The sequence below is a fragment of the Orbicella franksi genome, chromosome 9 (genome assembly GCF_964199315.1).
Source record: "Orbicella franksi chromosome 9, jaOrbFran1.1, whole genome shotgun sequence".
Classification (NCBI taxonomy): domain Eukaryota; kingdom Metazoa; phylum Cnidaria; class Anthozoa; order Scleractinia; family Merulinidae; genus Orbicella; species Orbicella franksi.
In genome coordinates, this window is record NC_138153.1 from 12,813,553 (window position 1) to 12,834,569 (window position 21,017).

The 21,017-nt window shown below is 39.0% G+C and overlaps 3 protein-coding genes and 1 long non-coding RNA gene across 4 annotated transcripts; all 4 read right to left on the reverse strand.

Annotated features, from left to right (window-relative positions):
- Positions 1 to 2,857: 2,857 nt before the first annotated feature.
- Positions 2,858 to 9,243, reverse strand: LOC145497509 (uncharacterized). The gene is made up of 5 exons (XR_014050695.1): positions 9,005 to 9,243; positions 7,964 to 8,044; positions 7,167 to 7,254; positions 6,475 to 6,552; positions 2,858 to 3,980 (listed from the first exon to the last, which is right to left on the reverse strand). It is a non-coding gene; the product is annotated as an uncharacterized LOC145497509 (long non-coding RNA).
- Positions 9,244 to 9,834: 591 nt separating this feature from the next.
- Positions 9,835 to 12,945, reverse strand: LOC145498053 (uncharacterized). The gene has a single exon (XM_081477932.1). It carries the CDS (start codon positions 12,943 to 12,945, stop codon positions 11,485 to 11,487), a length of 1,461 nt encoding a protein of 486 aa, XP_081334058.1. The 3' UTR covers positions 9,835 to 11,484.
- A 1,327-nt stretch (positions 12,946 to 14,272) lies between these two features.
- LOC145498052 (uncharacterized) lies at positions 14,273 to 15,914 on the reverse strand. The gene has a single exon (XM_081477931.1). It carries the CDS (start codon positions 15,811 to 15,813, stop codon positions 14,275 to 14,277), a length of 1,539 nt encoding a protein of 512 aa, XP_081334057.1. The 5' UTR covers positions 15,814 to 15,914; the 3' UTR covers positions 14,273 to 14,274.
- Positions 15,915 to 18,099: 2,185 nt separating this feature from the next.
- Positions 18,100 to 20,964, reverse strand: LOC145498061 (ubiquitin-like modifier-activating enzyme 5). The gene has a single exon (XM_081477942.1). The coding sequence runs from the start codon at positions 20,054 to 20,056 to the stop codon at positions 18,764 to 18,766; it is 1,293 nt and encodes a 430-aa protein (XP_081334068.1). The 5' UTR covers positions 20,057 to 20,964; the 3' UTR covers positions 18,100 to 18,763.
- Between the last annotated feature and the right edge of the window lie 53 nt (positions 20,965 to 21,017).

The window sequence follows — 21,017 nt, forward strand, 5'->3', positions numbered from 1 at the left end:
TGCCTTCTATGCGCAAAGTCGTATGTTAATGAGGAAAAAGGTAAACAATGACGTCAGCAAAGATTCGCCTATAGACCATGTATTATTTATTGATCTCCAAAATACTCTTAAATTAATTTTACTCTGTAAAAATGTATGGTTTTCTCCCATAGTTAACATTTTCACTTAATTACAGGTTTTTGTTTTCATTAAGGGGGAAGTGATCTTACATGCATTTAATCTGTTGCTTTTTCTCACAGTTTTTTGAAGGACTGCAATTACAAATACGATGATGGAATGTCTCACAAAGTCTTGAAAAAGAGAAGTGGCCACTTTATAGCAATTGGTGAGTACAAACAATTTTCTAATCTGTCATGATTTCACCAATATCAGTGACATGCTTAGATGATGGAAGTTAAACATAGTTGTACGAGGCATAACTGTATTGGGAATCCAACTATTTAACTAGTCTTGGTGTGAGTCAGTTGGCTTGATAACAAACGTTAGAGAAACTAATTAATAGAATAGTATTCGATAGCGAGTGATTAATTCTTGTGTGAATTGTATTTGTCATAATGCCTGCGAGTAGATTAAAAGAAGGTTAAAAGTACCGTTTGTTGTAATTCTTGTCATGCTAGTAAATATCTTACCTGTTAAAATATAGTATTACCCAGTTTTCATTAGTACCTGGTTTCCAAGCAGCAATGTGCATCCCAGCAGAGCTGTATCACACAAATTTGGCATAAGATCGTTGTTAAAAGTGCCCCATGGCTTTTTTCGTTGGAATACCGGTGGACTTCATGCCACTAGAGTTTAACTAAAAATGAATTTTAAGGAGTTAATTTTTGCAGTTATTTCTGCAAAAGAGACATTTGACAATGACAAAGCCTGATGAATGAGACTGATGGAATTAACAAGGTCCAGTATAAGGGCGGGAACACATGCTACACTCCTGAAGTTTTTCAGAATTCTAAAAAGAGGATTTACTCCTTGATAAGTAAACTTTTAAGTAGCTGTTTATTCATCCCTTGCAGAAATTTTGACCTCTCGACTGTCTTCTCCATGTCGCTTGTACTTAGTAGATCTTATTATTTTGTTTTCTGGTCTGAAAATAATAAAAAAATGACAAAAATATCCGCTTTTTAACGAGTCGGAAACACATTCATCTGGTGCATAATAAGCTTTAAAACACTTCATTTCCAATACTAAGCATTCAATTGTTGCCCAAATTTACACAGAAGTTAATGGCATTGATTTCTAGAACATGAAAAAATAGCTTTGCACGGTCAAGAGTTTAGAACTTTATATAGCCAGATTGACACCATGTAATATGCATGATTTAGGAAATCGTGTGTTTTTACTATACCAGCATCTCGGTTACTGTTTTTCAAGTGTCACAGTGTTTCTTTTCAGTAAAGCATGATGTATTTTATGAGCTGCATAAAATAATTTCACTCACGGTTGGCTGACTCAGATGAAGGGGGTGGGGGACATGGAGTTCGTTGTAGAAAATTCCAAACCGGTTGCCTAGCAAACAGTTGGGAAGATATTGTCTTGATGTGAAACCAAATTCTCAGAATTATCCATTTAATGTTGAATCGAAAAAACTGAACTCGGGACTCGAAGCACTAAGTGTAAGGTGTTACTCGTATTATTAACCCGTTGTGTTGTAAATCGGCATTCATGAACAGCCCTCCATCTTCCAGGCTCGGTGGCTTGAGAGATGATTTACCATCGATGTAATATCAGCGAAAAAATACTAAAGTTTAATCATTATAGCACTTGCTTCTGTATGTTAATTTCGTGCCTAGCAGATTTAGCTGATTTTGACTTCGAAGGTCTAGTCGATAAAGAATAGTGGCCGTTTCAGACTGTTTCTAAACATCCATTTTTAAAGAGCGCCTCACTCACTCACTCACTCACTCATCCTCATCGGGCCCATGAGGACTCTTGAGGCCGGGCCTCGGGTAACTCTTAAAAAGCCCCGCTGAGTTGCTTTACTAGGATGTTTTAATATTGCATTGTTTTATTCCTCAGAAAAGAGTAGTGTATTACAGTACAATGCAAAAGCGAGTGGAGAAAATCAAATTAAAATAATCTTGACATGTGCTAAAATTTTTTGTCAATCTTAGCCGTTCATAGTAGTAAGGTTTTAATATAAGAGCAAGAGTTATGTTTCTTATGTTTAGATGTTTTTAATAAGTTTTGTTTTTAATTTACTTTTCTTTCAGGTTCAAAGCCGTTGACACGAACCAGAAGATTACACGTTACGAGCAAAGCAAAGAACTCTTGAAATAAAATGTCTTAAAAAGTCATAGCTCGTGTTAGCTTGAGAACAGAAATCGGGCCTCGTTTGGACCAGTTTTTCATTAACAAGTCAGCTCGTCGCAAAAAAAGCTCGAAGGAAAAACCAAGTCTTTTGGTTGGAAAATTTTCCCTTTTTAATAGGGACCAAAAACAAGTCGGAAGAAACTAAGTCTCTTGCCGGCAACGTTTTGTGCTTTGGAACGGGACGAAAAAAAGTCGAAAAGGAAACTAAGTCTTTTGGCGGGAAAATTCTCCCTAGGAAAAAAGTCTGAACTTTTGAGTGGTGTCTGGTTTTGAGTCAAAAATATACCAAGTCTTTTGGCGGGAAAAATATTGCACTTTGCAAATGGTTTTTCCCATCAAAAGTCCAACTATATGTTTGATTTCTGACTAGACCCTGTTCAAACGTGCAGAATTTTTTTTCCTCGCGGCAACCCTACATAGTCAAAAAAGAGTAAAAGAGATAGCCTACATTTTCACTAGTTTCCAGGCCTCCTTTAAAAGTGCGATTTTTTTAAAAAATTTCTTTCTTCACTGAACAAGTCAAAAAGACAATAGATGATGGACACAATTAAAGTTGTCAAACATTTTATTGATTGCTTTCATTTTATTGAGAAAGTAAACATTAAACTTGATTACAAAACTTTAATACAAGTAATGATTATACAATAATTTTAAGTCGCGAAATCTGGATATTTTAAATACCCGTATTCAAGTATCAATAGAAAAATAACTAAGGCGAAAATAGGAAAAAAAAAAACTTAGCGAATACTGCTGCTTCACAAGCTAAATTGTCAAGTCTAAAGACCGCTTGTAAATAGAAACAAATACCACTAAAAATCTAGTCACTAAAGTTTGAAAACGATTTGGGATTGATGAATACTTTCTCTTTGAAACGAATACTTGAAGATCTTGACTTCTTATGAAAGAAATAATTTGATGAAACAAACAGTTCAGTTGCAATCTTTTTAAAGCCTTTTTACGTCAAAGTTCCTCAATGAATGTCATAAAATTTCAACTAAAATAACCACAGAGCGAATTGACTTCTAGATTTGTGCAAAACACTCCCAATAAATAGCGTACGCAATATTTTTCGGTGCAATCATAGAGCGAAATATTACCGCCAGAAAGCAACACAGCATAACAGGCAATCATTGTATGTTTTCACATGTTTTGATAACATGCTTCGCTGCATTATTTTGTGGCGGCAATATTTCACTCTTTGATCACACCGAATAAAATTTGTCAGCTATTTAATAGGAGCATTTTGCACGAATTCGACCATTTTTGTCAGGCTCAGACTTCAAAACGATGAACGCGAGGTTGATATCAACAGGGTTTGGAAAAGTGTTTTTCAGTCGGAATTTTTAACAATGGTTGACGTAAACAAAAGTGTCTATCAATTGGATACGAGCCGGAGTATTAGAAAACAATTCCGTCGTCTGACGACAATGCTCTGTTCCTCTCCTTGATGTTTTGTTAGTTTAAGTTTGACGACGTGATTCTCGCAGCTTTGTAAGATCAACTATTCCTTTATGTAAAATTTTGGTACATTCTTTCTGGTGGTCGGAAAAAATATCTTAAGTTATATAAACCTGTAACTATCTTGTCTTATGTTCGTGACTTCTTTAAGAGCGTTTTTCCTCTGAGTTTGTATCCTGGATTGTGATCCACCGCATTCTTTGTTGAAGACACTGAAAGGAAATAAAAATGTAGGGTTAAAATACGCAAACCTACAGAATTTTCTGTGGCTATGTACAACAGTGCATGTGGTTTTAGTTCAGTGCTCGTCCCGTCTCTTTTTCACAATATTTTCATGTAACGCTGTGAATTTAAATCTTCTCCCCACCTTTTTCCCTTGAAAATACGTTCTTATTACAAGGAGAAAACAGATATTGATCAATCCAAACGCTCACCAAATTGAAGCATATAAATTAAGTGGTAAATAAGATTATCAACAGATATGGTAGGTCTAGTCAAATGAAGATCCTTTTCTTTATGATTTTCGTAAAAGCTCAGCGATACGAGAAACAATTTCTTCGCGGTTTCAGCTAGCACTTGACGCGCAACAATATAATGTATTCGTTTGATCTTCAATGTTATCTCGTGAATTTGAATGTACATATTGTTTTTCGAGAGACAAAGGAGCAATTCTCAAGAGGACATTGCGTGATCCATAAATAGGAAATTTACATACGTACGATTTACTGGATGGTTAAAGATGAATAAGCCAAATATAATTCAAAACATCTACAGAACCGAGAGGTCAGCTATAAAACGCATATTTGTGAACGTAAAATCAGCTCGAGGGAAGAACACTTATACCCCTTAGCTTGGCTTTGAAATAGCAGCCTTTTTCGGGAATCACGCAAAGTAAATTTAATTAAAATCATATACCTTATTCTTAGCACCATCTCGAGACCAGCGCTCATTTCTCGCGTTTTTCGCAAGTGCTAAAATAAACACGATCCACATAAATAACTGCAATAATACAGTTTTCAAAGAATGATCACGTCGTTATTGACAAATTGATCAAAGTAAAGATTTCATTTGATAAAGAAAAATTGAAAAACCTAGTCGATTGCCAAATTTTTGCAAAAGCGAGAAAATAACCAATAACTGAAAAAAAAAAATCAATTTTCATGGAACGTCGAGCGCCGATAAGATGTGAAATTACAGATACAGATATGTGTAAAGGTACTTCAATTTCAAAACTCTTTAATTTTTCCTGCACTTTCTTATTTTACCAAAAAGTAAACGTTTAATTTCATTAGGAAACTATATACTCTAGAAAGTCACTCGATTTGACGTGTTTACTTTTGTTTACATTGCGATCATACCATTGAAATTGTAAAGACCCAGTCAAGGGGTAAATTTCTTGCACCAGCAGTTGTGAAATTCACACGGATAAAAGAGTCGGTTAAAAACGCTGTTGAAAAGAATTTGAACTTGAACTACTGTTTGACCGTTTCAAAGGGAGGGGCACAAACACAAAAAGATCTACCAATTATGGTAGTTTAAACGCAATGGAAAGAACTTAGGAGAAAGTTCATATTAACGTTGCTTCGCTAGTAAAATAAAATAAAATAAAATAAAATGACATTCTTCGCTGTTCGCAAACTGTATGCGATCACGTTAGAGCTTTGTTGGAGAAAAAGGCGATTCCCCGAAATTTGTTTGTTCAAAAAAATTCTCAGAGAATTCGACACAAATGCACGAAAGAATATCGATCATCTGGGACCTATATTACGCCGCTGTTTTGTCGAATTTTTCATGGCAAATTAATTCCTGCTTTGAGAATGTGGATGCACAGAGCTTAGCTTTGATATTACAATTACAGCGAATCGCACATAACTATCCTACTTTGTTGCAGATTCAGTGCGATTTTGGACAAGAGCATATTCAATCATACTCGTAGAAAATAGGCAGTCGTTATTCACTTAAAACAATCGTTTAGCTCCTCATTCCTGATTAGATTTATACATGACTGGAAATCGTTCTGTAAAGAATCCAATTTCATATTTTGGGTAGCCTCAATGTGTCGAATTAATCGTGTCATGCATAGTACATGCGAACATATAAGCAGTTTTATTAGAAATGTCATAGCTCTGGAATGCCCCATTGCCGAGAAAATAATCTTTTTATCGTATCAGCAATTTTCTAAAAATGCATGTAGATCTTGAAAAACCCAAAGTAATAAAAAGATGATGATAAAATTTGTAGAGATACACGTATTGACAAAAACTTAAAAAATGCATTCAAAGGAAACTTGGAAATTTTGTGTGAACACATGTTGTCTTAGAAATGTAAAATCGCGCAACCAAACATTGGCCCAGTTAAATGTTCCTGGATAGATTTTAAATTATTTTGTCAAATTTTGGTCATTAAAATTATCTACCTCTTTCTCGATCAATTTTAGAAACAAATTCCTCAAGGTTTGGTCATTTTTGTTTCGGTAATTTTGAAACATAAGTTTGAAATCAGTGCGGGCATTTTCCGTTCCATGGGAGATCAAGTTAGTTTACTCGATATTTTAAACTTATTTATTCCCAAAGGGATAAAAAAAAATATCTTGTTTTCCTCTTGCAAAACCTCAAGATGTTGGCCGTGGTTGTTGCTAACACATACATAGACTTATTTTCCTTCACGGAATCATATAAATCAAGCACAAAGTTTGCTCAAGCCCACCTTTACTCATTTCTTTGCTTGTGATTTCCTCTTGCTGCGTTCCATCCGTATCAAAATGTTCCTATGATGGTTCTCCAACTGTGAAAAACACGAAAAAGGTTACAATTAGCAACTGCTTCCTTATGCAACTGTAACACTGCCGGTCTTAGCCTTTGGGTCATATTTGAACAAAGCGTAGCTTTAAAACGTTCACTGGCCACAAAGACACGTGTAAATAGTATCCTGTGAGAATGCCTGCATGCACCTCTCTAGTACTGATATGGGTATAGGTTTTTTCATTGCACTATTTCAGAATTTAATATTACCATTGTAACACTAGCCTTATGTACACATTGGTAGGTAAGGTAAAGTCTGCATGCGAGCCAAGTGGCCCATCAGGCCGGAGCTTATCCCGGTTTCTGTAGCATGAAGCGATTAGGAGTATTTCTACTCCCCCCTGGATGGGATGCTAGTCCATCGCAGGGTTACCCCCAGCATTAAGTTCGCCGGTACCCATTTATACACCTGGGTGGAGAGAGGCACTGTGAGAGTAAAGTGTCTTGCCCAAGAACACAACACAATGTCCCCGGCCAGGGCTCGAACCCGGACCGCTCGATCCGGAGACGAGCGCACTAACCATGAGGCCACCGCCCCTCCCATATGTACACATTGCGAACCTATTTTTCTTGATATTTATTGCATGAAGTTTTTACTTAGTTTCTGTTGCTTATCCTTCTGCAATTCTTTAATGTCGTGTTCTTCTTTGCATGTTCTTGTAAAGATTCTTTAATGGGACTACACCTAAATTTGATAAAAATAATTCGGGATAAGCAAGTATTATCCGATACATGATGACAAGCTACTCGTCGCTCCCATGCTAAATAGTTAATATTTGGATTGTTTCATGTTGATGCCTCGCAGCTTGTAAACGAAGTATACAGCAAAAATGTAGAGGTGGAAAATGTTGAGCTTATTAATTAATTTTTTGCCAACTTTCTGTGCGTAATATACCTTAAAGAGAATCACGGCTAAAAAACAGTTTTGTTCTAATTTTCTCTCTTGTTTAGAGGTTTAAAGTCGATAATTCTCCGGCAACTTTGAATGCTGTATTTTCAAATGACAGCATTTTGTGGATTTCTAGGAATGTAAACATGCTTTTAATCGTTTTCAAAGCACATTCTATCACGAAATCTTCTTCTTTAGAGCTGTTGCTTAGATCCTTTGTCACCAAGTGACGCTGGAGTGACAAGTTGCTCTTCTTAGTTTACATTACTTCCCTTACGCACTCTTGTAGACGAAGTAGAAAACACTCTAAAGCAAGCATGGTGCTGAGTTAAGAAAATCCTTTTGGATTGCTCTCAAAGAAGTGTGGGAATAATTTACATCTTAACGGTGGTTTGCTTTGCATTTTTAGCGTTAACATCTTGCGTACCGAGTTTTATTTTGTAACAGTTGTCACATGTATATACTGTGGGACTTTTTTCATTTCAAGATTCATCAGAAAACTTACCTTCGCGCACTAAATTTTGACGAGTGCCTTGTTCGATTCCCTCCCCCTATGCGGGATCAAGGTGTTGCTATGGTACTTCACCTTAAAAAGAGAAAAGCAATGCTTGGATGAGTAAATGTCAATAATGTCAAAGTTCTTTTTGGCACTATGTTCTCTGTACAAGATTAACTTTATACAAAATAAACAGAAATGTAGAACATACAACAACAGCAACAAAATTTCAGTCATTGACCTTCGATCCTGTTTTCAAAACCCCCTAAGAATTTGCTAATATCTTGTTGAAAAATGATTGTATTGTGAACTGCGGAAAGTGTGTAACTTAAGTACAGAACAGTGCGTAACGTACGTACAGTTGTCATAGAAATGTAAAATCACGCAACCAAACATTGGCCCAGTTAAATGTTTCTCGATAGATTTTAAATTATTTTTTCAAATTTTGGTCATTAAAATTTTTCACCTCTTTCTCGATCAATTTAAGAAACAAATTCCTCAAGGTCTGGTCATTTTCGTTTCAATAATTTTGAAACATAAGTTTGAAATCAGTGCGGGCATTTTCCGTTCAGTGCCAAGGGAGATCAACATAGTTTGCCTGATGTTTTAAACTTATTAAACGACTGCGCTTGTCATTATAGTAGACCACTGATCCTATTTAGCGATGTTTTCAGCGCCAAATGGAGAACCCGGCAACCGAGAAGCAACCCGTTGAGAATCAAATATTTTACAGCTTGAATTCACTATCTTACTAGAAATTTTCAAAATAATACTTAACAAACAATTCTTTCAATTCTAGTTTCTTTATATTCGGTTCTAATTTACTATACTAGAGAGTTTCGGAACTTCGTTACCAGAAACAAATGTAAGAGTAATTTTCCCAAGAAATGCCCCTTCACATTTTCACATCCGCTAAAAAAAATAATGCTTTCACATTATTTGAGTTGTTAGCCTTCACTCACAACCCGTTTCATTCGTTTCAACAAATACACGGCAACTTTCTTTGAGATCACTCTCGCTATTTGTAACATGCAAATGAACTGCCCTTACCTCCTTCAGCCTCCGAAGCAGGATAAACCGGGTTTTGAGTAGTTTGTTTATATCAGGTCTTCCGATGAAACATTCTCCACGATTCCCTTTATCTGACCGACGGTTTTCACGGCGTCTTCCTTCATTTGTTTAGAAGTTTTCTTCCGTTGAAGAAGTCAAACCTTCTCGACCACGAGGAACGAAAGAATAAAATGCAAATAAGATGCACGACGCAAAAAAAAGTTTGCACGTGGGAGCTTCATCGCGAGGTTCCTGAATATTTTTTCAGTTGAATAGGTTATTTGCTAGTTCATTTTAATACCTTTGTTTCACAACGAGTCCTGTGGCATAACCATATGGAAACGAGTTTTAATAATCTGTGATCAGTTCAATTCCGAATAAACTTAACATTCTATTTACTCGGTTAAATTTCTGGGAAAAAATATACATATATTTCAAAGGCTTAATATTTTGGAATGTTTATATTTGATTATTATGACAATAAACCTGATTAGGTTTCTTTATCGTTTTCCATAAACTATGCATTCGTTTAAGTCGCGCAAAGTTATTTTCAGTCATGATTTTAAATTCTAAGAAGTCACTCGAACGCCAAACTTCTTTGGCTTACTTTTGGTTACATAACGATATCCCTTTATCAGAATATAACTGCAAAAACAACTCAAACTGCGTGCAATTGAAAACATTGGAGCATTCCGTGAGTAACTAGAGAAACTAAAAATAAACCTGGCCCAACATAGGTCACGCATAGCGCTTCTTTACAATCACTTTAGGGAGAAGCCCCATTCCCCCCGTTTGGCATCCTTGAGTTCACTATCATCCCCCCCCCCCCCCCCTCACCTCAAATTTCGCTACCTTTCCTTATAAGGCACAAGTGAACGGAAGCTTGAAATCGAAAGCGCAAGCACCCACTCCTAAGAAGACATAGGAAACGAGCAGATTCCCTCCAGCATTGAATTGGTTGGCTACAGAACGACTATCTACTCAGGCAGACCGGAAAACGTCGTCAGTGCGTGTTGTCAAAAGCAACTCTTCGAGTTAAGATGGCAAATTCTGCGCCTTCCCATGAACAATACATGGAAAATCCTGGCAAATACGAAGACTTTGATCTGACAATGGACGATGCGGGAAAGTATAAAGTGGTGTCAAAGGCAGAGGCCAGACGGAGGCAAGATCTGCAAGTCCTTACGAATATTTACGATAAGAAAGCTGGGGGATTCTTCAACTGGATTGCCTATATGTCACGAGCGGAAAACTGTTAAATTCACTACTTCTATTTACATCGAACGTTGCAAGAGCTATGTCGTCTGTGTTTAAGCTTATTGCTTACTGCAATTTTATTAACATTGACTGCACGAGAGTCTATTTCAAACTAGTAGGCCAGTGTTGTTGGTACTCGTGGCAATCAACTAGAAAGAAAATTTATTTTAAAACGAACAGAACTGATTTCTTTTAAGTGTGTCTTGTAGATTGTGAAGGTGCCTCAGTACATTGGATGTTTAGTAGAAAACGAAAACAGCTAAAGTAGAAGTTATAAAGTAGAAAACATAATAATAACTTTGATGTGTAGCTGAATAAGCTTTCGTACCGATCACGACCTAATGTAGCTTGTTTTAGTTGTGAATAAATAGGGAATAAATTCGCTTATCATGACTGACAGCAACGTAGAATTTGTATTGGGCTAGCTTCTTTAAACGTGGAGATTTCCGTCAAATCTTACCATAACGTTAAGGCCATTAATCAGTTGAAGGATGGGAAAGTTTCAGTTTAGATTAGGTTAGATTTTCCGAGAAAATCAGCCTGCAGGTCATGTGACATAAGGAGAGGCACGTCATAAATATTCCAAAACAAAGTAACGCAATTTCTTAGAAAACGCGGAAGAATAATCAGGCCGTCAAACATTAAAATCGCATGTCTATGTTACGTTAATCGTTTCCGCTTGTTATTCAACCAGCAACTGAGCTGAACAGAGTTATCAGCTAGAACTTTTTTTCAAACGAAAGAAAACTGGAAAACCTGAGCATCAAAGAAACTGGTGATTCAGAGGTCCTTGGTTGTGACTTTGACAAACATATTTTCAAGAAGTGACCATACTGTTTTGTTTAGCGGCTACGTTTAAGTGTTATATTAAAATGCCATGACACTGGGGTGTAACTGTTATATATAACTCACTGCTATCCTCCATCTACTGATGGACACTTTCGACTAATCTGTAAAAGTATCAACTAAAACTCATACTAGCTCTATCCATGGAGTCACTTTTGTGAGAAGCTATCGTGCCCCGTAACTGCATAGTGGTGTTCCATGACGTCCTAAATATTGAACTCGAAACCAAGGCGTCTTGACCAAGTTTCATCAGCCTGCCAGTGGTTATGTCAAGATCGTTTGCTTTCCCCGTTACTTCTTATGCAGTGTTATCTATCAGAGTTTAAACAAAATCAATCAAACCAAAACATTTGTTTCATGATCAGTTTCGTGTCGTATTAGTTACGCCACCTCTCATGCAGTTTTTTCTTTTCTCCAGATCTCAAGTTACCCTCTTGTAGTAAGAATTGCCCGCGTGATGAATGTGTTTCAGGAGGGTCTATGTCCATCGGTTCTACTCCAGTGCTGGTTGTTGAATTCTTCGGGAGTTGACTTTGGCGAAGGGAACGCGTCTCCGTTGAAGTCGAGTACTGGCCCGAAAACTGATAACTACTGGTCATAAAACTCTGGACATCTCGCTCTGTTTCCCTGCCTTCTTTAATGCTTCTCTCTATCACCCCATCTTTCTTAAAAGCATTCCGATAAGGCAGGGGGAAAACTGTCCCCTTTTGATCGAAACGAGAGCTGGAGTTTGCTGTATAAAGGTAAGGTGAAAATGTTACCTTGTTTGGTGGCACGATGTTGGCAATGATCAAAAGAAAACCGCATGTTCCACGGCCCGGGTAATTTCTTATGACGGTCAATGAGTCACCTTGACTTGGCTGGAAGAGGCGCAGTTGATGATGGGAGTGCCACTCTCCAATGTGGCACAACATGTAATCTTGAGTCAGCAGCTCGCCGTTGCGCTGTAGATATGGAATATCTTGGTAGAATGAGACGTTTGTCCGTTTGCATCCTTGGCCAGGACCCAGAACAACGTGTATCACTGCATCACCCTCGTTGGTCCACAAACCAAACAGATCTCCGCCCGTCTCTAGGCGCGGGTAACGGAGGACAAGATCTTCCATCATTTCCAAGTCATCTTTACAGATGTAAACTTTAAGATCACGTTGGTTGCATGTGAATTCGGTTTGCATCCACTGCCACCTTGAATTGTACTCACCGAACCCAGTGCCCTCAGGGACTTCAGATTCTATTTTATCAGGATTTCTGTGGGATAAGTCTTTAGAGCGTTCTCTATTGCTTTCCTTTTCCTTTATCAGTGCATCGATGAGCTTTTGAACGTCATCTTCCATTTTGAACAATCTTTCCCCAGGAAGGAGAACAATTTCTCCTTCCTTTGGGCTTGATAAATCCGGGAAAAGGTACGGGGACAGCTTCACTTGCTTTGAATCGGCGTCATAGTCTGCTGTTATTAGCACCAAACGCGTGGCTCTCCGATGAGGTGGACGTTGATCAAAGGCGCCTTTAATTGCCCTTTCGTTTCGTTCTGATCGACGCATATACTGCCATTTTCCGATACAATTTAGGTGGAACTTCTGATGTAAAAGCTTCTCAAGTCTTTGAAATTCTATGGAAAACGTGTCGTAATTCTTCAAAGAGGACTTTGAGGGCGTCTGAAGGATTTCCCTACCTTGCCCTGTTACAATGTGCAGAACAGGTTCGTCGTCGCTTGTCCACAGTCCAAACAGATCTCCGCCGGTCTCTTCAGCTGATCGACAACGAACAAGCCCCTCTATCATATCATAATCCTTTTTGAACAGGTAAACCTTTGGCAATTGTTTTTTGCTTGCGTCCATCGTTAAATTGTGGTCGGTCAATGCGGCGAAAATCGCTGTAAATGTTCAAGTAACGCTTTCCAAGATTATAATGCGGACAACAATACTCATGCGAAACACCTCGCGTGATTTCCGAGAAAATGATTTCAAAGTTTCATTTTCAATCGATTTGAAATAATTGAATGAAAATTGCTGTATGCACATGGCGTGATGTCTGAGAAAACGATTTCAACGTTTCAATTTCATTCGATTTGAAATACTTGAATGACAGAAATCGGTTTTAAGGACTTATTCCATCATGCACATTGGTGTTGTAGGTATTTTTGCCAAGTCAAAATAAAATTGAAAACGAAATTTTTGCTTTTTGGATTGTTTTATTCCTCTCAACGTCTCGATCCTCATTTGAATATTTGACAGCTCTATTGTAATTTAACTGTTCCGCATTTTCTAAGAAGTGTTTTTGCCGTCAACAGGACATCTTTCTTCTGTGTCAATGCTACTTGCAAGTTTCTCAGAAATCTATTTAATACTGTATATTTGGGTTATTGGCCAAGCGTGAGGTCATGATGGCTGTATATTGACCAAGTTCTTTTTTTTGCGTGTTTATGGATCGAGACGGAGTCGAGGTCCATAAGCTCACGGAAAATGAACGAGGCCAATATCCAGCCATCTTGACCGAACAAGCTTGGACAGTAAAGGATTTATCATATGGCTCTCGGGGATTTGTTTCCTTGCGGGACACATCAGGAAGTCACGAGCGGGCAGGATAACACCATCCTGCCCGCTTGGGTAGCCAATCGCAACGCAAGATTTGGCTCATCTTGCCAGATCACGGAGCTAGCCATTTAATAACTTGAAGATTCTTCTCCGCTCTATAAATCGTGCAACATACATTGTGATTGCGTGATAGTTGCATAAAATCAGCATACACATTTATTTAACCTAAATGGATAAGTACATCTCTACCCTTCCTTTTTTAGCGTTCGTTTTTCGTCTTACTGCCTCCAGCTAAAATCGTTGAGGCAAACGACTATTAGTTATTTTATGTGAGCATTACCAATAAGTAAGAAGTGATGTTCACCACTCATATATCACAGCAATAAATATAAATTAACTTGTACCAACACTGTTTAATTTAGCTGCAGACTGTGGGTCAATGCTCAATTTACTTTTCTTTAGTAATAATATAAATCAATTTGATCCTAATAGCTATCTTGTTACATAGTTTAGTTTTTGCTTTGTTTGCAACAGGGAAACAATAAGCTTAAGATCCTTAAAAATCACTAAATATCAAGCATTTGACTATTAGTGCTGTACAGGTTTATGGTGCATATACCTATTATAAGAAATCTATCTCTTAGAAGATCTCTTTTTCTGCTGAGCTCCAGCTGCTTGAAAAGAAGGGGTGTAAGAAGAAGTATCTACGTCCAAATTTCCTACTTTGCCGGTTGTTAAGCGACGAGACGTGTAGGAGTGCTGATACGTCGCTCCGGGTCGATAATCTCTCTCTGTTTCCATTCCTTTTTCCATGCTCCTCTGAATTACCAGATCTTTCTTGAAAGCATTCCCATAACGCCGCAGAGGAACAATTGTCCCCTTTAGATCGAATGAATTCCTGGAGTTAGCTGTATAAAGGTAAGGCGAAAGCGTCACCTGTCTACGGGGTAGTGACAGGATGTTGGCAATTATCAGAAGGAAGCCACACGTGTCACGGCCAGGATAGTTCCCTATGACGGTCGAGGAGTCACCATGACTTGGATGGCTGAGGCGCAGTTGATGATGAGAGTGCCATTCTCCAATGTGGCACAGCATGTAGTTTTGAGTTAGGAGCTCGCCGTTTCGTTGCAGGTAAGGTATGTCTTGGTAGAATGAGACATCTGTCCTTTTGCAACCTTGGCCGGGGCCCAGTACGATGTGCAACACTACATCACCCTCGCTGGTCCACAAGCCGAACAGGTCCCCACCCGTCTCTGTATCTGGGTAACGGAGAACAAGATCTTCCATCATTTTTTGATCTTCTTCAAACAGGTAAATCTTAAAATCACGTTGGCTACATGCAAAATTGGCTCGCATCCTCGGCAGTGCTATATTCTCCGTTTGCCACCCTGGCACATCTTCACGGTGAAATGACACATCTTTCATCTCCACGTCGGAGGAGCCTTCATTTTTACCATCATCAACATCCTCCTTGGTCGGCGGTTTGAATCCTAAGTTTTCTGGATTTCTTTCGTTTTCAGTTCCAGGGTCGTTCTTCTTCAAGAGTGCATCAACGATTTCTTTAATGTCCTCATCCTTTCTGAATACGCTTTCTCCAGGTAGGGTTTCACATTTTCCTTTCGTTTTCACAGAAAATCGCGATAAAAGATACGGCGACAACCGCATTTGCCTTGTGGAATCGTCGTGATCTACCAGTATGACGACGAAATCTTTGCCGATGGTGATCTGGTGGAAATATTCTTGATCGACGGCTTCTATTATTGCCGGTTCCTTTTGTTCTGGGCCACGCTTGAACTGCCACTGTCCAATAAGACTTAAACGGCCCTTTGAACGTAAAACGGAGCCAAGCTCCTTACGTTTTGCAGCAACTGAATCGTTGCTCTTGGACGAAGAATCTGGCAGCTCTCTTCCTTGTCCTGTTACTACATGCAGAACAGGTTCATCGTCGCTTGTCCACAGTCCATACAGATCTCCGCCTGTCTCTTCAGTTGGGCGACAACGAATAAGTTCCTCTATCATATCATAATCCTTTTTGAACAGGTAAACCTTTGGCAATTGTTCTCTACTTGCGTCCATCGTTATTTTAAATCGTGGACGCTCAATGCGCTGTCTATCGCTGTAGATTTTCAAGTAACGCTTTCCAGGATTATAATGGTAAACAACAACACTCATGCGTAGCAACTCGCGTGATTTCCGAGAAAATGATTACAAAGTTTCATTTTCAATCGATCTGGAATCATTGAACTTATGTCAAAATGCGAATTTGTGCTGGAGATACTTTTTTTTGATGTCAAATGAAATTGAAAACGAAATTTTAGCTTTTTGGATCGTTTTAGCATGTCAAGGTCTCGATCCTCATTTGAATATTTGACAGCTGTATTATAATTTAAGTGTTCCGCATTTTCTAGGAAATGTTTTCGCAGTCAACAGGACATCTTTCTTTTGTGTCAAATATTAAACCACTTGAAAGTTTCTCAGAAAATCTATTTAATATGCTGAAATATTCTTCTCACTTCTGTAAATCGTGTGACAGACTTTGTGATCTACAGTGCGCGAATATTGCATAAAATCAGGACACGATGTTATTTAACCTATAAGTACATCTCTACCTTTCCTTTCTTAGCATTTGTTTTTCGTCTTACTGCCTGTCAGTTAAAATCGTTGAGGACAAAGGACTATGCGTTATTTTATTTGAGCGTTTACAAATAAGTAAGAAGTGATGTTCACCACTCAAATACCTCATTCACAAATATAAATTAACTTCTAACCACACTGTATTTAAACCTATGCAGACTGTGGGTCAAAGGTCAATTTATATTTCTTAGAAATCATAGACATCCTGTGTAACAGGATGCTTCCCACTTTCTACATTTGCTTTATTTCGCAGAACCGCCGAATATTACTAGATGAATTGTTCGAAATATTTCTTGAGTCTTCATTCTAAAAGGTAGCTCGAACAAGTCATGCTGACCAACCGGGAGTATACTCTGCCAACTGTCTCCGTATAAAATAAGGAGAAAAATATTTACATCCATACGAAAGGTTATTTTAAAAATTCAAAATGAAGTAGACTTAGTAATTTAAAATTCCAAACAAACCTCTAGGTTATTAAAATTATTTGTCACTCGCTTGTTATTGGCACTGGCTGTTTTTGAATTTCTCTCGCAAACCATCCACTAGAAGCCATCTCTTCTACGACCTGCCTATCTGCGGGCGCTGCATTAGCTTGAGCGGAATTTGGCTCGCTCTCCACTATCAGTTTTCCACTCTGTAGATCGAAAACTAATCGTTCTATCCCTGAACTGCTTTCCCCGCCACTAGCAATCACCTTTAGCCGGCTTGCAACCACCTCTGATTTTACTATTTTTGTACTGCCATCTTCCTCTTTCGTTTCTTCGTCCTTCTTAATTACAAAGTGAAAGTCAAATTCTCTTGAACCGCGTTTGTTGCTTTTCTCTGTTGGATCCATTGCTCTGCGTTTCAAGCAGCTGTAGCTTCAAATCTTTCTTGATAATTTATTGAAAATGTGAAAAACCAAAGCTTAAATAAGAAATCAATAGCTTTACTGGAGCATCGATGCTGCAATTCGACCTGAATTTTGGGGGAAAACCCATTGCAACTTAAAATTGAAAATATGTAACTTCCGTTCTAAAGTCCATAAATGGTGTTGCTTTGTTATCTGTTCGCGTTTCATTGGCTTTCCAAGAAAAAAAATGTGAATGACGTCATTCTCCGTGACACAAGAGCTAGAAACCGAAAGTGGAGGGCGAAGAAGGGAGAAAGCTCTGAGTCTTCGTGAATATCTGGAGATAATCTTAAATCTTGCTTCACAGGCATTGCGATACAAGGCGAGAAACTGTGAGGCGGACTTCTTCTAAACGTTCATCGACAAAGTTGATTACAAAGATGTCGTCTAACCCTCAGCGCATTCAACAGCACCTTGAAAACAGAGGAGGTAGCTCTGAATCACTGGTGTTTGACCCTGCCACAGGAAAGTTGATGGTGAAACCAAAACAAGAGGCGCAGAATTCTGACCGGACGGTCATGCTGGACATGAACAAGAGTGGATCCGGAGGTTTCTTTAACGTCGTCGCTTGCGACTTCCAACAGAAACCGGTTATGGAGACTATTGTGTACTCGATGAACACCACAACGAATTAATATCAATGGGCAGCATTGGAGAACTTTGCCAAGTAGAAATCCCTAGCGGATATGGCAACTGTCAGACAATTATCGTATCGAAAATTGTTTAAGTTATTACGGTATCTGGACGTATAAAGTCAGCGACGATTTTCGAGTTAATTGTTTTATTGTAGAATAGCTTAACTTGTCAGATGGGACACGTTTTCACAGTACCCCTGTGTACGTATTGCAGCATATATATGGCCTTGGCTTATGTTAGTTTCCTTTTAGTAACGAACGTAAACGTAAATGAATGTTTAAATTGAGCTTAGTTTTCAAATATACGTGATTTTTGTGGCTTGTATTCAGTTTCTACGTAGTGATAAACTGGATGTCTTACGAATCATAACCAGATATGCGAGGTTTGCGAATGGATTTGACGAAAAATTATCCCTAAATAAAGTAGCAAGAAACCTTTATATCAGTGTTTTATCAGCAGAGTTTGTCATAAAATCGCGGGGCGAAGCATATATATGCAAATTTCCACTTTTCACCTGAATGATTAAGTCAGTTGCTATCCCATGGCGTGATTTGTTTCCGAGAAATAACCGACTAAGCCACTTCCGGTTCGGTTTACAGCTTTAAATGGTCACGAAATCACCAATTACATTTAGAACATTAATAACGGCCATCACGCTAGTAATGCAGATGATAAAAATACAAGGGGCAACAATCTGAGCCTTTTGGGAAAGGATAAATTTATTTTATTGCCAGGTCAATTACAATCACTGAGCAACACTGTCAACGTCTCTGTCTCGGTTTAAATATTCATTAAAAACTATTAGACTATTTGGTTTTACAGAGTAACGATCAACCTATAGAATGGAGCGTTGTGCCCAGAGAGTTAATTCTGAAAAACTAGATTGAATTATCACTAATTCTACTGTCCTGCACTGCGATTTATGCTTCCTATTCGGAATACTTTTCCTGACGTGCACGTTTACTTTTCTGGGGAAGAGAAAAAGTCAACATTTGCGGCACTGGCTTCCATATCTTGGCACGTCTTGCAGTCAGATTTTCTTTCGCTCATCATTGGATACCACCTCAGAATTCCTGGCCGGTCGAACCTATGAAAGCCATCTTCTGGGTAACCTGCAAACTGCTGCTCTCTACGATTGGCCCACATGTAATAGGGAGCCGCCAGATCCTTCTCCAGCGGCGCTAAGGCGCTATCCTTACCACGGCAGAGCTCCACCAGGGCCAGCTTCACCAGCATGTTGGCGATGGGTATGATGTCCGAGGACAGCCCGACCTGAATTGTAGCCTTAACTTCATCGTCTCCAACGTAAGGAGGATTAGCCTCACGAGCTTGACGGAAGGAGGACATCTCTTCTGCACTGGCTTCCATCGATGCATCAGCGTAGATGCAAGAGAAGCATGGGCCCACCTTTGGTCTCACTCGCAGCACTTCTCCCCCTGCAGCTCTCACGGCACATTTGCCGTAGAGGGTGGGTATTCCAAGCTCTATGGAAAGTGTGTTGATATTGAGCCTACTTCTGATGTTGTCGGTCGCAGCAATGACAACGTCAGATCCTTTGAGAATTCTTCTGGCGTCGTCTAAGTTATTAATGTTGGTGTTGAAAATCTCCACCTCGGCAAATGGGTTCTTGTCCAGAATACGATCTCGCATGACATTGGTCTTCAGACGCCCCAGGTCGCTTAAACCACAAATATGGCGGATGATGTTGTGCAGCTCAATTCGATCGAAGTCGACCAATACAAACTTGCCAACTCCAGCCTTGGCTAGCTCTATAGCCACATGGGAGCCGCCACTTCCGAGACCAACCACAGCAACCTTTCGTTCCTCCAAAAGACTCGACTCCAGTATGCCACGACTGCGCGAGTACAGCTGGGATCTTCGGGGTTGGCGCAGAACAGCTGCTTGCTCTAGGGGGTCAGTCGACTTCGGTCGCACACAGGCTCTGACATGGTCGTCTTCAGAAACCAAGATTGCAAGCTGCGGCTCATCGAGAGCGGGAAGACTGGAAATCAGAAAAGAAGCAATTTCTTGAATCTCTGAGCAAGGCGGCAGCTCTTGAAAGACCTTGAAAGCGACTCGCTCTTCTGGCTTACTTGGGGTATCACGGCATTGAACTCGAACGTGGATTGTGTCACAGTCGTCAAATTCTGTCACGATAAACCGTTTTTCGCCAGCTTCTTTGCTTTTGAGAACGTCAGTAAAATTAGGCTGTAGAAAACAGACAACTTTGCGATGATCTTCTTCCTCGCTCATTGTATTTGGCTCTCGGTACCTCTGTTGTAAAAACTCAAAATACGCAGATGTTGAAATTGAAATAAACCGATGCCGTTTTTCTAAGAATTTTCTTTTGCCCTTTGATTGGATGATTCACCCGATGACGAAACTGCTAAAATAAAAACCTCATTTTTTCTTGGAATTTTATGACACGCAGAGATAAACAGGTCAAATTTTATATACAGATGATGTGAATCTGCCCTGAGTGTCAGTTTTCAAAGAAACAAAAAGTGAGGAAACGTTCCCCAAGGGCTGTTACCTTCTCATAACATACTTTAAAGGACGTCATTATAGAAGCATCTCACCTTGAAAGACTATCTGATGTCACATATTGGAAACTGAAATAGAAACTTAAAAGTACCATGCCGTCACGCTACAACAGCTGCAAGTGAACTGATGTCTTCCGCTAATTCCAAGAATTGCTTTTTACTGACTGAGCATGCTCGAGCTCGCCTCTTCAAATCGTGTCTGAACCGATTCTGGTAATACAGCATCCAGTTTTGGAAAATAGCCCCCCAAAAATACGCGCGACTGGTGATAAAACGTGTTTCTATTTACGTGTAAAAGTTAGATTATGAGCTTGAGATTTGTATCGCTTGATAGTTGAAGAGAGCACAGTCCGCGAGTCAACTATCACGCATAGAAATCGAATAATCGAATTGTTTTAGTATAAATCTCGACTAGTCCTTCAAAACTTTGTCTAAATCCTCTTCACGGACACTTCGAAAACGCAAAGACGCGGCGTCATTTTGTTAATAACCGCACTCTGCTAAAAGGCTACTCACTATCTACAACCAAAGATAGCGAGTAACGTATTGAATAGTAACTTATTGAATACTAGCTTACAGCTAAGCGTACTTTAATAAAGCGATTGATTGATTGATTGAATCAGAGAACGGCATTCGTAATAGAACGCTACTGGATTTATATTAGAAACTCG

Bases quoted from the DNA above. Each gene is read 5' to 3' on its own strand.
- LOC145498052 (XM_081477931.1), bottom strand. From the start codon at position 15,813: ATGAGTGTTGTTGTTTACCATTATAATCCTGGAAAGCGTTACTTGAAA.
- LOC145498061 (XM_081477942.1), bottom strand. From the start codon at position 20,056: ATGAGCGAGGAAGAAGATCATCGCAAAGTTGTCTGTTTTCTACAGCCT.
- LOC145498053 (XM_081477932.1), bottom strand. From the start codon at position 12,945: ATGGACGCAAGCAAAAAACAATTGCCAAAGGTTTACCTGTTCAAAAAG.